The 17749-nt window shown below is 51.5% G+C and overlaps 1 protein-coding gene across 3 annotated transcripts in view; it reads right to left on the bottom strand.

Annotated features, from left to right (window-relative positions):
- Nucleotides 1–17749, bottom strand: part of GRK5 (G protein-coupled receptor kinase 5) — a 251480-nt gene that overhangs the window by 14605 nt on the left and 219126 nt on the right. For all 3 annotated transcript variants that reach the window (XM_010375976.2, XM_030940373.1, XM_030940374.1), the window contains 5 exons: nt 16473–16565; nt 11409–11472; nt 10316–10456; nt 4987–5177; nt 1775–1812 (listed from right to left, as the gene is read on the bottom strand). In XM_010375976.2, coding sequence (XP_010374278.1) covers nt 1775–1812; nt 4987–5177; nt 10316–10456; nt 11409–11472; nt 16473–16565 — 527 coding nt within the window. The remainder of the gene's footprint in view (nt 1–1774; nt 1813–4986; nt 5178–10315; nt 10457–11408; nt 11473–16472; nt 16566–17749) is intronic.

Genomic DNA, 17749 nt, shown 5'->3' with positions numbered 1-17749 from the left:
GAGCCTGGAGATGAATCTGAGCTCACAGCCCAGCACTGACCCCGAGAGCGGGAGACGCCGAGCTGAGCTCCACTTCGGCCTTTGTCCCTCCCACGGCCCACCTGGGCAGGGTCACAGCCACAACTTACCCCCGCAGGAAGGAGCACATCCCCTTCCCTTCCCTGCCTACAGGCAGCAGGGCCCCATCCCCACCCCTCCAGCCTAGATGTCAGCAAGGGCCAGTGTTGAGACCCCATCAGGCTGTAGCTTCATGGACTCCCTGGCTCGGTGGGGGCTGATAGTCGGGACAGCAGAAGAGCAGTGTGGGCTTTGTTCTGAGACCAAGGGAGGCACTGGGCTCATCCAGAGACAGCGGCAGGCCTGGGCCCTCCGACCGCCCCTCCACAGGGCAGTAGCCCATGCAGACCTGTCTTCAGGTCATCAGCGACCTAGTTTCTCCCCTCCCTCTACTGGGGACTGCCAGGGTGTGGGGCCTGCTGGCAAAAGACCCAGTTTCTGCCCTCGGCTCCCCACTGATGCTGCTGGGTGACTCTGGCAGGATGGCTCCCCTGAGGCTCAGTTTTGTCATCTGTAAAATGGGCACAGAGATGCTGTCTTGACCTTCTCTGTGCAGGTGGGAAGATCTAGTCAGATCAAAGGTGTGGAAATCACCCAGGCACAGTGGCTCACGCCTGTAATCCAGCACTTAGGGAGGCTGAGGCGGGCAGATCATTTGAGGTCAGGAGTTTGAGACCAGCCTGGTCAACATGGCAAAACCCCCTTTCTACTAAAAATATAAAAATTAGCCGGGCATGGTGGCACATGCCTGTAATCCCAGCTACTTGGGAGACTGAGGCAGCAGAATAGCTTGAACTGGGGAGGTGGAGGTTGCACTGCGTTGAGATCACGCCATTGCACTCCAGCCTGGGCAACAAGAGTAAAACTACATCTCAAAATAATAATAATAATAATAATAATAATAATAATAATAATAATACAAAAACTAGCCAGGTGTGGTCGTGCATGCCTGTAATCCCAGCTACTTGGGAGGCTGAGGCAAGAGAATCACTTGAACCTGGGAGGCAGAGGTTGCAATGAGCTGGGGTCATGCCATTGCACTCCAGCCTAAGCAACAGAGTGAGACTCTGTCTCAAAAAAAAAAAAAAAAAAAAAAAAAAAGGTGTAGGAACTATTTTCCAGGTGTGAGGCTACACAGCTATGAAGGTTACTGTGGTTGTTCTTGCTATTCAGTGCCCACAGCCAAGAGAAAATAAAGATGGTAATGCACAAGCATAATGCCTAAAACATTCACAGCTGGCTAGACTGACAAGCAACTCCCTCTCAAGCTGTCGTGTAGGAGCCTTGCCACAACCCTCTTCCCTCTGGGTGGGCAGGGCAGGGCAGGATGCTTTGTTTCCATTTCGCAAACAAGATGAAAGGTGGAGAACTTAGTGGAAGTTAAGTATTTGCCCAGTGTCTCTGAAATTCTGGACTCCTTGCTCAGTGTGCTGTAGAGACTGCGCCCGGCCAGAAGTTATTTTAACACTTAGAGCCTTATGATCAAAGGGAATTAAAAAAACTCTGAATTTCTATGTCTCTCTGAACACTGCCTGTTCACCAAGCAGGAGCTCTGTCCATGCTCACAGCTTTCTCTCTTCTCCAGGTACCCAGCACTGAGCAGTGGGAGTGGGGCCTGTGGTCAGTCTCCCCAGCTCTCTCTGAGAATCCCTGGGAGGCCCTTTGCTTTCTCTGGGTTGCGATGCTTGCCTCAGCTATCGAGTAGGAAAAGACTTACCATAATCATCTAACAGGATGTTTTCAGGTTTCAGATCTCTGAAAGGAAAAACAAGCATCAGAGTGTGGGCATTCTGGGCAGGTAGGATGCACTGGCACCTGGCTGACCCCTCAGGCTAACCAGGCCTAAGTGGCCACAGGGTGTTTCCTTCCCACCTTGTGGCTCAGGCTGTCTGGTCTGAGTCAAAATGATCTTCAGCTCATTTCTCTCCTTCCAGTAATTTAAAGCAACACTGCTGTTTACCACAGGCATTTTCCAACCCTGGAGGGTGACTGGGAAAGTTAGGAAAAGGCCAGTCATGGCCCCTGTTCACACATCAATGACTCTAGGGCTGAGGATACTTCTGGTGGGGTAACAGAGCCCCTCCAAGGCTGTCAAGACCCTGCAGGTCTCAGGAAGCCCTGAAGGCAGAACAGGGCCTGGAGTGAAGGGAGCTGCATAATTGGGAAGAGAGGATCGAAGGGGAGAAGGTGGGGGTACAGGAAAAAGACCCGCTTTGGGATGGGGCCTGCAGGAGACTGGCACATTCCCCAACTCCAGCTACACTACAGCGCTGGAGAAAGCACAGCCATAGGGCACGGTGTAGGTGTGGCTGCCTTATCCTGTCCCTAATGTCTCTTCTCTTGATGATGGAATCTTGCTCACAAGAAGGGGAGCCTCTGCATTCCCAGGATGAGGGGAGAGCCAGCAGAGGAGCTGGTTTTATAGGAAAAAGTCTTCTCTATGGGTAAAAGAACAGCCAACAGGAGTGTGTGCAACTCATTAAGCCATGGGGCAAACACTACACAGGATCTGGATGGAGGCTCCAGTTCTCAACCACTCAGCTTTGTTTATTTAACTGATGGCAGCTGTCCTCAAGCAGAGTGGTTAATGTACCCAAATCCAGCCAGTGAGCCTCATCAAATGATAATTGGTGTTTGTATATCCTTATTTATCACAAAATACTTTTGTTGCTGTTGTTATTTAAACGGCATTCTTTTGATGTGTTAACGATTCCAAATAAGGGCAGGAGCCATCATCTCAACAAGCCGGCTGCCACCAGGCTAGCATGGCAGCTCACTAGTGGGCACTGGTCAGAACTGAGCCCAGAGAGAGGCCGTGGCAAGTGGTCACAGTCAGGGAGGAGGCACTGTGGTTCTTTTTGCCCCTGGAAGAAGAGAAGCTGGAACTTGGAGGGCTTTCTTTTTTCTTTTTAAATAAAAGGCAATCAAGTAGAGAATTCTTTGTCCAACCCTTAGGGAAAATTTTCCGACTCTTCACTTGAATGAAAACAAAATAGAAACATAAATGGGGGGATGGTATGGGGGGAAGGGCATGTCATCAAGACCATTCTTTCTTGTTTTCAAAACCTTCCTGGTCCCAAGATGAGCTCCATTGTAAAGGTCTTCAGACTGGGCTGTGTGTTGGGGTCTGCCAGAATCAAGCAGGAGGTTCCCTCCTGTCTGAAGTTTTAGGGGTTTGGATTTCTTTGCATCAGGATGCTCTGTCCTGGCATCTTTTGGGATCTCCCTCCCACCTCCCCCTTCTCAATAACTCTTCTCCCAAGTTACAGAAGAAAAGCAGCTTCCTCCCCTCCCGAGTATGACTATAGTGACCCACTCCAGATGTCAAAACCCCCAGTTCCAAAGGACTGATTAGAAATGAGATCTACTTGGCTGGGTGCAGTGGCTCATGCCTGTAATTCCAGCACTTTGGGAGGCCAAGGAGGGTGGATCGCGAGGTCAGGAGATCGAGACCATCCTGGCTAACACGGTGAAACCCCGTCTCTACTAAAAATACAAACAATTAGCTGGGCATGGTGGTGGGCACCTGTAGTCCCAGCTACTCGGGAGGCTGAGGCAGGAGAATGGCGTGAACCCAGGAGGCAGAGCTTGCAGTGAGATCGCACCACTGCACTCCAGCCTGGGTGACAGAGCAAGACTCCATCTCAAAAAAAAAAAAAAAAAAAGGAAAAGTTATTTTATTTTATTTTGAGACAGAGTCTTGCTCTGTCACCCAGGCTGGAGTGCAGTGATCCTGACTCACTGCAATCTCCAGGTTAAAGCGATTCTTTAGCCTCAGCCTCCCAAGTAGCTAGGACTACAGGCATGTGCCACCACATCCAGCTACTTTTTGTATTTTTAATAGAGACAGGGTTTCACCATGTTGGCCAGGCTGGTCTCGAACTTCTGACCTCAGGTGATCTGCCTGCCTCAGCCTCACAAAGTGCTGGGATTACAGGTATGAACCACCATACCTGGCCAGAGAAGTTGTTTTAACACTTAGAGGCTTATGGTCAAAGGGAATTTCAAAAAAACTTGTATGTATCCATATATTTGTTTTAGGGCCTTATGGTCAAATGGAATTTCAAAAACTCTTATATGTATCCATATATTTGTTTCAGAGATGTACGCTCATCAATGAAAGACTTTCAGGCAAAAAATATTATTAACATTCTGGGGGGATGGAGAGAGTGAAGGAAATGATAGAAAATTCCTCATCACTAAAGAGCTTTCTGTGCATTTTTTGGATAAATGCAGGTGCAAATCAATTCACGACAGCAACTAGAGATTCCACTGGATCCCTTGAAGAGGGTAATGTAACTGCTCAATTTCAATATATTAAAAATTGCCACTATTTCAATACGATGGAATATTTCAAATGTCTACTTAAAATGCAGTGTCACAGAGATTTTCAAAATTCTTTCAGAAGGACTGGGAGAAAAATCTGAAGGGCACTGCTCTTTGTGAGTGGAATCTGGACCCCCGGCCCTACAATGTCTAGGTCCCTATAAGATTGGGGTCGGGGGGAGAGGAGGTGAAGACCAGAGCAAGCTGAGGACAGTGTGGAATGGGACAATGGGCCACTCTATTCTGCTTGTGGGCAGTGACCCCACCCAAGTCTTCCCAGGGCTGATCCCAGATAGCGGCCACCAGGCCCCTTCTGACCTTCCCCGGGTGCTGGGATGGAGGCAATGGGAGGGAGCAGTGGTCACGGCCCATTCTCCTTGACTTGAAGGAACAGTCAGTTTCGAGAACATCATTTCACTTGCTTGACTTCCCTAAACTTTGGAGGCTGGAGAACACTAGCCAGAGGGTGGTGACTCTGCCCCCTCCCCTGGTGTGACCAGGGCTGATTCCCAGGGAGATGGCGACCACCTGCCCGAGGGTGCGGAGGTGCTGGCCCCACCCTCTTGGACTTAGACTTGGAAGGCCTTAGTGCCCTCCACTCACCGGTAGACGGTGTTCTCGCGGTGGAGGTCCTCTAAGCCGCAGAGGATCTCTGCCGCATAAAACAAGGCCCGCTCCTCCTCGAAGCCGGGGTTGCCCATGTTGTAGATGTGGAACTTTAGGTCGCCCCCATTCATGATGGTCAGGACCAAGCACAGTGCATCCTTGGTCTCGTAGGCATAGGCGAGGTTGACCTGGGAGTGCAAGAACAGTGCCATGGAGAGGTCATGAAAATGGCCACTCACTTCCGCTTCCCTCCTCAGGATCCTGGGAACTGGGGTGGGAGGGAACAAAGGAGCCTCACCCTGCTCCCCTGCACCCAGATGGCCTCTGCAGTGACCCTGCCTACGGCCTCTTTGGCTGATAAGGGGCTCACACCAGCTCCTCCCATTCAGTGGCTCAAGGTGAGAAGGCTAAGGTGGGTAGGGCAGGCTGGCACCCCGACCTCCCAGTGAATCCAACAGGATGGCGTCTGTGCTCCCTCCACAGAAGCATATGTGTGCATCAGCTGGAGAAGACTGGATGGTGCCTTGTTGGCTAGTCAGAAAAGCAGGGCTCACCTGCCCTTCTAGCTGTGGAAGCCATTATCACAGGGCCAAGTGAGGGTGAGCTGGAGGGGCAGTGGGGCTTTGGGAAGTGGAACACAGCCTGGTAAAGGCTTTCTCTTGCATGCAGGATGTGCCTGGTTGATGTGGTTTGGCTCTGTGTCCCCACCCAAATCTCATCTCAAATTGTACTCCCATAATTCCCATGTGTTGTGGGAGGGACCTGGTGGGAGATAACGGAATCATGGGGGCAGTTTCTCCCATACTGTTCTTGTGGTAGTGAATATGTCTCACAGATCTGATGGTTTTATAAGGGGAAACCCCTTTCACTTGGTTCTCATTCTTCTCTTGCTATCGCCACGTAAGAAGTGCCTTTTGCCTTCTGCCATGATTGTGGGGCCTCCCCAGTCACGTGGAACTGTAAGTCCTTTAAACCTCTTTCTTTTATAAATTGCCCAGTCTCGGGTATGTCTTTATCAGCAGTGTGAAAACGGACTAACAGAGTAAATTGGTACCAGTAGAGTGAGGCAGTACTGAAAAAAATACCCAAAAACGTAGACACGACTTTGGAACTGGTAACAGGTAGGGGTTGGAACAGTTTGACGGGCTCAGAAGATAGGAAAATGTGAGAAAGTTTGGAACTTTCTAGAGACTTGTTGAATGGCTTTGCCCAAAATGCTGAGAGTGATATGGATAATAAAGTCCATGCTGAGGTGGTCTCAGATGGAAATGAGGAACTTGTTGGGAACTGGAGCAAAGGTGACTCTTGTTATGTTTTAGCAAAGAAACTGATGGCATTTTGCCCCTGCCCTATAGATTTGTGAAACTTTGAACTTGAGAGAGATGATTTAGAGTATCTCACAGAGAAATTTATAAGCAACAAAGCATTCAAGGGGTGACATAGGTGCTGTTAAAGACATTCAGTTTTATAAGGGAAGGAGGACATAAAGGTTTGGAAAGTTTGCAGCCTGACAACGCAATAGAAAACAAAATCCCATTTTCTGAGGAGAAACTCAGGCTGGCTGACTAAATTTGCATAAGTAACAAGGAGCTGAATGTTAATCCCCAAGACCATGGGGAAAATGTTTCCAGGGCATGTCAGAGGTCTTCACAGCAGCCCCTCCCATCACAGGCCCAGAGGCCTAGGAGGAAAAAGTGGTTTTGCAGGCTGGGTGTGGGGTCCCCATGCTGTGTGCAGCTGAGGGACTTGGTGCCCGGTGCCCTGCATCCCAGCTGCTCCATCTGTGGCTGAAATGGGCCAATCTAGAGCTCGAGCCATGGTGGAAGCCCCAAGCCTTGGCAGCTTCCATGTAGTGTTGAGCCTGCGAGTGCACAGAAGTCAAGAATTGAGGTTTGGGAACATCTGCCTAGACTTCAGAAGATGTGTGCAAACACCTGGATGCTCAGGCAGAAGTTTGCTGCAGGGGCGGGGCCCTCATGGAGACCCTCTGCTATGGCAGTGCAGAAGGGAAATGTGGGGTCAGAGCCCCCACATGGAGTCCCTACTGTGGCACGGACTATTGGAGCTGTCAGAAGGGGGCCACTGTCCTCCAGACCCCAGAATGGTAGATCCACTGACAGCTTGCACCGTTTGCCTGGAAAACCTGCAGACACTCAATGCCAGCCCATGAAAGCAGCCAGGAGGGAGATAGTACCCTGCAAAGTCACAGGGATGGAGTTGCCCAAGACCATGGGAACCCACCTCTTGCATCAGCATGATCTGGATGTGAGACATGGAGTCAAAGGAGATCATTTCAGAGCTTTAAGATTTGACTGCTCTGCTGGATTTTGGACTTGCATGGGGCCTGTAGCCCCTTTGTTTTGGCCAATTCCATCCATTTGGAACAGCTGTGTTTACCCAATGCCTGTATCCCTATTGTATATAGGAAGTAACTAACTTGCTTTTGATTTTACAGGCTTGTAGGTGGAAAGGACTTGCCTTGTCTCAGGTGAGACTGTGGACTGTGTATGGACTTTTGAGTTAATGCTGAAATGAGTTAAGATTTTGGGGGACTGTTGGGAAGGCATGACTGGTTTTGAAATGTGAGGTCATGAGATTTGGAAGTGGCCAGGGGTGGAATGATATGGTTTGGCTGTGTCCCCACCCAAATCTCATCTTGAATTGTACTCCCATAATTCCCATGTGTTGTGGGAGGGGCCCAGTGGGAGATAATTGAATTGTGGGCAGTTTCTCCCATACTGTTCTCATGGTAGTGTATAAGTCTCACGAGATCTGATGGTTTTATAAGGGGAAACCACTCTCACTTGGTTCTCATTCTTCTCTTGCCACCGCCATGTAAGAAGTGCCTTTTGCATTCCACCATGATTGTGAGGCCTCCCCAGCCACGTGGAACTGTAAGTCCTTCAAACCTCTTTCTTTTGGAAATTGCTTGGTCTCAGGTATGTCTTCATCAGCAGTGTGAAAATGGACTAATACACTGGTCCACCTGGCAAGGGGCCACCAAGAGAGAGGGGTCTAGTCCTCTGCTGGTGGAGTCCAGACACCCAGGGCTTTCTGAAGCAAGGCCATGGTGGTGTGGGAGGGGCAAATTATGCCAGAAGGTAATCCTTCTCCATGTAGGGAGGTGGCACACATGAAACTCGGCCATTGAGGGCCAGGCTAGGAACTGGCTGCGCCATAAAACTGGTGCATCAACATCAGCTATTTTTGAGGAAAGGAGACAAAATGACAGCTAAGGATGACTGAGTTCATGGGGACCGTGCTTCTGCTGCAATGGCTACAGCTGCCACCTTCCTCCCACATCTGCCCAGGTGATCACTGAGAAAGGGCTCCAGGAGGTGACACTGTAGGAACTCCCTGCCAGGGGCCGTGGATGGGGCACAGTTAAAGAAGGTGCAGCCATCGTGACTGAAGGCTGCTAAGACGTGCCGCCCAGCTTTGTGAGTCACACGATCCTGTTCCCCGAGCAGGACCCACCAGCACCATCCCCGGCCAGAGCCAGCACCATCCCTTCAGAGACAAGGCTCCCCAGGCAGCATCCAGGGCTTCCTGCTGAAGGGGCTGGCGGTGGGGAGGAAGGTTCTGGACTCAAGGAGGCCCGTGGCTGAAATGATGGCTGGAGTTAGCCTCATCCGCCTCATCTTCACATACCATGGCACTGCCCACACCTGCACCCCAGACAAGGCTGGCAGCTGAGGGTGGCCTGGGATAAGATACCAAGATGCAAACTTCCATCCTCTTGGACTGCCACTGGTCTGTAGTGTTTTTTTGTTTGTTTGTTTGTTTTACGAAGTCTCACTCTGTCGCTCATGCTGGAGTGTGGTGGCACCATCTCAGCTCACTGCAATCTCTGCCTCTCAGGTTCAAGTGATTCTCATGCCTCAGCCTCCCAAGTAGCTGGAATTACAGGCGCCCACCACCATGCCCAGGTAATTTTTGTATTTTTAGTAGAGATGGGGTTTTGCCATGTTGGCCAGGTTGGTCTGGAACTCCTGACCTCAAGTGATCTGTCTGTCTCGACCTTCCAAAGTGCTAGGATTATAGGTGTGAGCCACCGTGCCTGGCCCTCTAGTGGTTTAAAGATGGAAAACAATTTCCATCCATGGGGACTGACTATACGGATTATGCTTTATCTCTTCAGGAGAATGATGCCCAACTTTAAAAGGGGTATGAATTAGAGGTCTGGATGGAGAAAAAGATCTACAATGTAAGGGAAAAACTTCCTCCATAAGAGGTACAGAAGATCCCATTGGCTAAAAATAATAGAGCCTGTACATGAATAAAACATGTCTGGAGTGATTAATCAAAGAGGGAAGCTTTTCGTTTTATTGTGTATCCTTCTGTGCTGTTTAAATTTTTACCTTGTGTATATATTATTTTTAATGTATGCATGTATTTATTCTTAGAGATGAGGTCTTGCTGTGTCACCCAGGCTGGGGTGCAGTGGTATGATCATGGCTCACTGTAGCCTCAAAGTCCTGGGTTCAAGCATTCCTCCTGCCTCAGCCTTCTGAGTAGCTGGGACTACAGGCACGTACCACTGCACCCAGCTTTATTTTTTATAACAGCATGTAGCAGAAGGTATTAGAGCTGACCAAATATCCATGCACTTCACATTTCCCAGCCTCCCCTGAAACTAACTTGTCTCTGTGCTGACTGGTTCTGGCTGGCAGACTGTGGGTGAAATTGAGGAACATCTGTCCAGTAGAGGCAGTGGGAAGTCTCTGTGTGGAACCCCTAGCACTCACTTTCAAGGCTCCAGACGGGGCAGCTGTTAGAGGGAGGTGGTTGGCCCAATCTGATTGGACTTCAGGTGAGTGACAGATGAACCTCTGCTGTATTCAGCTACTTAGGGTTTGGGGCAAATTTGTTACTGCAGCAGGGCCCAGCCTAGACTGACTAACACAGCGTACACAGACTTGATAGTGCCATTCCAGGATGCTGGTACTAAGGTCCCCAACATGATGGCACCAACCTAGAGGGTCTGTGGAATCCACAGCTCCCAGGCTGGGCCCAGGTGAACTTGCTTTTGTCCACTGAGGAGTTTACAAAGTGGTCCAGGAGAACAGAGGCGTCAGTCTCACACACAGCAGGGAGGCAGGCACTGGCTGGCTCTAGGGATGGGACAAAACCAGCCACAATCGACCACAAGAGGCCTTGTGATGGAGGAATGTCTTGCTGCCTTTCTGTAGCTCAGCCCTGTCACTGGCACTCCCCTTCCCTGGGGTGGGGACCTGCCGCATTAGAGGACCACACCCTTCCGGAGGGAGGGAAACCCCAGTCCACAGAAGGGCGAGCCGGTCCCTGGGCCCAGATGCTCACTCACCACAAACTGACTGTTGACCTTCTCGAGGATCTGCTTCTCGTTGAGGGCCATGGACTCCCCTTTCCTCTTTTTGATCCTCTTCTTCTCCAAGCGCTTGCAGGCGTACATTTTCCCTGTGGCCCGAACCTGGCAGGCACAGACCTACAGTGCAAGAAAGAAACCAGGGTGGCAGGAACACTGGAGGCCTGTCTCTAGCTCCTCCAGGGCCGGGACCACAGGGCTCCCAGGTGGAGAATGGATGGGGTCAGAGCCGGCCCTGCCTGGCTTCATGGGTGCTCCAGGCTCCCAGGACCCCATGATGCCTGGCCTGGGATCCACGGCTGTCCTGGGCCCTTGCCCTCCCTCCTCCTCCCCTTCAAGGATTCCCAGTCCTGGAAGGGGCAGAATGAGCCACTCACACCAAGGCTTAGATAACTGACTGGGGCCCCAAGTACTGTCCCATTCCCAGGGCAACTGAATTTTCTTCTAGCGGCTGCCAGTAGAGAAGTTTGTTTTGGGAGTAGGTGATAGGAGATCCTCAAGAACCCTGACTTTATAATCCAGGTAAGTGGGAACCAAAGCATTTGGGCTCAAATCTTAGTTCTGTGCCACATTTTCTGCGTGCCTTTGGCTGGGTCACCTAATCATTCTGGACCTCAGCTTCCTGATCTCTAAAATGGGAATAACAAGTCTTGCCTCGCGTGCTGGGAAGATCGAAGATCGGATAATGTACAACGGAATCTCGAATCTTGCATGACAGCGTCATCCAGGCACTGAGCAGCCAAGGCTGCCCAGCCTCCTCATGCCCTCACATCTCCTCCCCACACACGACCAGGGCGGCCCATTTGGCCCCTGCAGGCTGGACCCTGCCCGAGGCTGGCGAGAGAGCCCCTCTGTCTCACCTGCCCAGCTCCACACCCTCCTTCCACCTTAGACACACCTGATAGCCCCAAGGCCACTGACTCTCCCCCACCCTCACTGCCCCCGGGGCCCACACTGAGCCGCTGGCATCCCCGGGGGAGCCCTGCGCCGACCCTTTAGGTCGATCCAGAAGGGACAGGAAAGGTGACTTGAATATAAGAACTTTCAATTAAAAACGTGAATGTTCACTCACCTCCCCGAAGCCCCCTTTTCCTAGCACTCGGTACTGCCTGAAAGTGTTTTTGGTCACCGGTTGCCTGGAAGAAAGAAGAGTCCCACACTGCACACTGGTCTCACGGTGCCAAGACTCAGAATCCACAGGAAACAGCGGCACATTGAGAGCAGCTGGGGTGGGGTGTAATTCCGGGAGCCCCACAGCAGCCCCAGGGACCCCCCAGGAATCAATGCTGGAGACTGGACCTTCAAGGACTTAGTCTGAAGCTGAGTGTTCAAATCCCAAGCCCCCCGGCCCCCAGCCCCCAGCGCCCTGCCCCCTGCAAGCTGGGGGATGCACAGGCCTCGCTTGCTCAGAAGGCTTGAAAAATGTGAGCACAGAGGTGCTTGACCACACTTTCCACGTGGTTCTCCTCTCTCTGCAAATCATGTGGTGAAACTCAGAAGTAAGCTGTGCCTTCTGTGCAGGGAGGGGTGGGGGCCAGGCGCCACAGAGGACCAGCGGCCCACAGAGGACACAGAGAAGGTCACAGCCCTCCCTACACCTGTGCATCTCAGCCTGCCCAGCAGGATGGCAGTGCTTCCTGTCCTGGGCACAGCCTATTCCTTCCTGTGGGCACTCCTGCTGCTGGCCCAGGAGACCTGGCCTCAGGAGGGGGCAGAGGCTGCTGATCTTCAAATCATGTCCTGGGGATCTTTACCATTGGTTCCCAACCTTTCCACCACTGAGGACCCTTTATTATATTTCCCACATAGATGAGGAACATGAGAAGATCCTGCCTGCCAAGATCGGACTGGAAGTAATGATCGCCTTGCGTCTTCCGACTCCTCGTTTTAATGAGCCAAAGCCATTTATGACATTGAATCAGACAAAACTTCTGATTATGAGGCATGATGGCACTTTTTGGACTAAACAAAGACATGGTCCCATCTAGTTGCCATAAAGGACATCCTGGTGCAGAGGGCTTGTGGTTTGCATTGCTGGTCTGTTTGGCTACAAATAATCAGCTTAAAACGTGAAAATTGGCTCTTGGCTCTCCAGGACTATTTTTGAGCACTGCCCCTAAACTCCTCAAAAGTCCTGACCAAGGCAGCGGTTGGCTAGAGGCTGAACAGGGCCAAAGAACTAGGTCAGCTGAGGATGACCAGGGAGCCTTCAGTCACCCAGCAGCTCTTGAACGAATGAGTCTTTCCTGGAAATCACATCTGCGGCACTACAGCCGCACTCAGGATGGCCCCGAAAAGCCAGGGTACTCTCTGGCACTCTGTCTTGAATTTGCATGCCATGGCTCACTTCTCCCTTCAACAGTGCTTCCTCAGGACGCAGGGCCCAATCCTCACCGAAGCACAGAGCTGCCCCTCTGCAGGTCTCCCGCTCTTCCTCACATGAGCAGCTGGGCAGCCAAAGGGAAGACCTGCCACACGCCTGCCTTTACCATGTGGCCCTGGGAAGCCTTCCCTGCAGCCGCCCCTGAAACCACATGAAGGCTACCCGCCTAACAGTTTACGACGCATGGAGGAGAAATGGTTGGTCGGCATCTCCACAGAACTCCTCTGTTGGGGGAAATGAGTGGAATGCAAGTTCCCAGGAATTTCTTGGTTAACCTTGGGAGGAAAAAAATCCCTTGACTATTTCAGCAGTGCAACACGAACAGGGCAGGATCTTGTGCAGGGCGCTATCCATTATGTAGGACATTCATTCCTAGGCCAGGGTCCTGACCCGCAGGCTCCAAAAACTTAATGCCTTCAAAAGGGTGAACTCTTAACTTCTTTGCAATCAGGCCACAGATTAAAAAGGACAATTTCTCCATTTCATGTGCTTGGTGCAGATAAGAAAAAGGAAAGCCAGTGACCACCGACAAAGGCCGCTATGGGAACTGGAGTGCTGGGTGGACCAAGGGCCAAGGACTTGGGAGGGGGACTCTGGGTTTAGGTTCCAGCCTTGCCAGGCCCTTGCTGAGTGGCCCAAGGCTGCTCTAACTCCTCTGAGGAAAATTATCATGAGAAGGCCTTACATCCAGTGGAGGGCTCTTTGTAAACTGGTGTTGTGTCAGATGTCATTATTTGAATTCCTAGGAATAAAGGACGTACCCTGCTCTGGGGATCTCTATAGTAACAATACCTACTGCTCCAAGAGTGCATGGGGGCTTGTATAATCCTCACACCAGCTCAGGGAGCAAGTATCATTATTATCCCCATTCTGCAGATGAGAACACAGAGGCTTCAAGATGTGAAATGAGTTGCCCAAGGCCCTGGCTGGTAGTGGTGGGCTGGAGTTGGGGTCTAGGCAGCCCATGCTGTGTATCCTGACCCCACACTGCCACTCTGGGAAGGTACGCACAGATTGGGGTTGTGTGTTGCACAGCCCAGGGCTCCAGAACGGGGCGTGGGCATGGTGAACACAGTTCCACTAGATTGCCCTGTAATTGTCAGAATCAGGACTGACCCTCCAGCAAGAGTTGGTTGTGCCTCCCAATGTCAGACCTGGTGAAGTGGGGCTAATGGCAGTGATGCTGATGATGGCGGTGATGCTGATGATGGTGGTGATGCTGTTGATGGCGGTGATGCCGTTGATGGCAGTGACGCTGACAATGGCGGTGATACTAATGATAGTGGTAATGCTGTTGATGACAGTGGGATACTGATAACAGCAGTGATGCTGATGATGGCGGTGATGCTGATGATGGTGATGATGCTGATGATGGTGATGATGCTAATGATGGAGGTGATGCTGATGATGGAGGTGATGCTGATGATGGCGATGATGCTAATGATGGAGGTGATGCTGATGATGGCGGTGATACTGTTGATGGCAGTGATGCTGATGATGGTGGTGATGCTGTTGATGGCGGTGATGCTGTTGTTGGCAGTGATGCTGATGGTGGTGATGCTGATGATGGTGGTGATGCTGATGATGGTGGTGATACTGATGATGGTGGTAATGCTGTTGATGGCAGTGTGATATTGATAACAGCAGTGATGCTGATGATAGCAGTGATGCTGATGATGGCGGTGATACTGATGATGGCGGTGATGCTGTTGATGGCGGTGATGCTGTTGATGGCGGTGATGCTGATGACAGCAGTGATGCTGATGATGGCAGTGATACTGATGATGGCGGTGATGCTGTTAATGGTGGTGATACTGATGATGGTGATGATGCTGACGATGGTGGTGATGTTGATGAAGGTGGTGATGCTGATGACGGTGGTGATGTCGATGAAGGCGGTGATGCTGATGATGGTGGTGATGTCGATGAAGGCGATGATGCTGATGATGGTGGTGATGTCGATGAAGGCGGTGATGCTGATGATGGTGGTGATGTTGATGAAGGTGGTGATGCTGATGATGGTGGTGATGTCGATGAAGGCGGTGATGCTGATGATGGTGATGTCGATGAAGGCGGTGATGCTGATGATGGTGGTGATGTTGATGAAGGTGGTGATGCTGTTGATGGCGGTGATGCTGCTGATGGCGGTGGGACATTGATAACAGCAGTGATGCTGATGATGGTAGTGATGGTGATGATGGTGGTGATGGACGCAACAACTGCATTCAGCAGTTTACTTCCTGTGGTCAAATGGCTGAGCTTTGCGGAACACCTGCCTTGTTCTAGCAGGTATTGTGCTTATCTTATCTCCCCCTCAGCCCAAGCCCACAATGCAGGCACAATCATCCCCATTTTACAAATGAGGACACTGAGGTGTGGAGACGTGAGTGACCCTTTCTGAGGCCCCTCCTTGGGAAGAGGCAGAGGCGGGACTCGGACCCAGGCTGGGGGCTCTGGTGCCTCCAGTAGATGTCTAGGCCAATCCTTTGCCTCTCAAGCTCTCCTGGAGCCATGATGTGCCTGTGCAGGGTGGACAGCGACCATTAAGGAGGCCATCTCTGGTCACGCTGTCATCCCCACTAGTCAGGTGGAGAGAAAGCAGCCGTCCATGGCTGCAGAGCCCAGGGCTTTCTGCTGGGTTTCTGGAAGCAGGCAGGGAAGGGCTGTGAATGGGGCTCAGAGGGGCTCCTGGCCTGCAGCTGCCTGAGTGTCTACGGGGGATGCAGCCAGCTGTGGGGCTGGCAGACAGCAGTGGATGGCTCCTTTCTCACCAGATGCCCCCAGATGGCTGTGCGTGCCAGGCCTCTGGGCTGTGGGAGGGGAGGCTCCCACCCTCGTCTGCCAGCTCGGCCCAGCATGTATTTTACACAGGTATCGCCCCACTCTGCAAATCCTGGGCCAGTGAAGGTGGCAGAGCACTGTGCTGGGGGCTCGAGGCCACGGCCTCGTTGGCAGCACTGCTGGCTTCCTGGGTGATGAGCTAAGTCAGGTCCTATGTTCTGCTTCCTCATCTGTCACAGCGGGGACACAACTGCCCAAGTCACAGCCACATATGGACGAGTACTTTGAAGAGAGTAAAGCGGCAAGCACACAGGAAAAGATGCTTGGTCTCCCCCATTATTAGAGAGACAAGAAAATAAGCAACAAGGAAGCTGCACTGCTCGCTCACTGGGTAGGAAAACACGAGAACAGTGTTGGTGAAGTTGAGGAGCAGGCACTCAGGCACTGTTGCACTGGAGGTCAGGGGCAGCTGTTTTGGATGGCAGCTTAACAGCACTCACAGTTTAAAATCAGGTGCCTTCTGACCCAGAAATTCCTCTGCTAGGAATTTCTCTGGATGTACTTGCAGAAGTACTTAAAGATTTATGTACAAAGCTACTTATTCCTTAGGGAGGGCTGCACACAGAAAAATGGAGAACTACCTCAGTATCGATCAACAGGGCACTGGATTAAATCAAGGATGTGCAACTACTCCAAGGAATATGGCAGCTGTTTATTTGCTAGCAGAGAAAGAGTCCCAAAGACAGTGAAGCAAAAAAAGTAAGAACAAGATGCCGTTTACGTTTGTGTGTGTCTGTGCACTTGAATAAGCATACGGCACTTCTAGAATACACAACTTAATTCACAGGGGGAGTTGGGTTAATTTTGTTTTAACCATGAGCCCATGGGAGGTAACTGATTTTTATATGAATTCTCAGATGAAAAATGTGTACCCTCTGCCTCCCTGATCTGTATGGGGTGCTGTGGACTCACCTTTCCAACCACTTCCACTGGAGAAAGCGGTCAAAATACATGCTGTCCAGATATTCGTGGAATGGTTCTCCCCTCAGGTACTCGTGGACAGACCTGGCGCAGATGGAACAACAGGATGAACACATTATAATCCCGATCTTCAAGCACGGAGGCAAAGCTGTATCCAGCTTTGGAAATGTAAGCAAACAGGGCTCTCAACCCATGCAGACGCAGCACGTCTGGCCAGAGGTCCTGCCATTCTACTGAGCGTTGTGGGAACCTGGTTGGTCCTGCCAACACTTGTTGGGCACCTGCCATGTGTTGGGTACTGTTCTAGGTCCTGGCATACAGCTGGGAGCAAAGGGTTGGCATTGTATGTGGGACACAAACAGCGAATAGCAAACATGAAATAAACAATCCCAGAGGTATGTCATCATGAATGAGTTCGGGGGGACTGCGAGGGTAGAGGGGTCTCTCTGAAGAAGTGACCTTAAGCTGAGAACAGATGAAGACTTAACGAGGTGCAGGGAGGGGCTGGGAATCAGGGGTGGTAGGTGGTTGGGGGAAGGGTGGGGCCGCAGCCCCTCAGAACTGCAGCTCTGGATCTGGTCTTGGACTAGCAAAGCCACTGGGAGTTTTTTATGCATGCAGCGGAATTTACTGGTCACCCGCTGTGGGCCAGGCGCCAGGTTGAGCCCTGGGATGCCGTGGATCTCTATGGATCTTAGGCCATCAGGGCAGGTTCTGAAACTGCCTGCAGGTAGCTTCTTTCCTTTAGAAAGTGGCCACGCTGAGTAATCTAGCACAGGCACTCGGGGCCTGGGGAAGGGAGGGGACTGCGGCAGGTGGTGCACGTCAGAGGCTGTGTCCTGCCAAACCTGAAAGCCAACATTGGGAGCCAAGATGGCCATTCCCTCAGGGTCAGGGTCACCAACCAAGACCCCACCCACTGTCAGATCTGACTCCTGGGCAGCTCCAAGAGAGTGGCAACCAAGCTTGCTCTGCCCACCAGGGCCTCTCCCCAGCACCTAACCCAGGGCTTGGTCCCAGGACAGCCCTCCCAGCTCCCCTCTAAGTGTATGCAGGTTACTGTTTTTCTTGTATAAACTCCATGAAAGCCAGGACTGGGTTCTTGTTCACCTTGGTATCCCCCAGCACCCAGCACAGTGCCAGGTACACAGTAGGTACTCAATTGATGTCTGTGGTCCTGAATAAGGGCACATAAAAGGCCTCTAGGCTCATCCAGCTATGTGGGGTAACCTGGCTTTGGAGAGCTTCCACGAGCGTGTGTGTGTGTG

Source organism: Rhinopithecus roxellana, chromosome 11, assembly GCF_007565055.1.
Source record: "Rhinopithecus roxellana isolate Shanxi Qingling chromosome 11, ASM756505v1, whole genome shotgun sequence".
NCBI lineage: Eukaryota > Metazoa > Chordata > Mammalia > Primates > Cercopithecidae > Rhinopithecus > Rhinopithecus roxellana.
The sequence above is the reverse complement of the archived record's forward strand: the minus strand, read 5'-3'. Positions and strand labels throughout refer to the sequence as shown.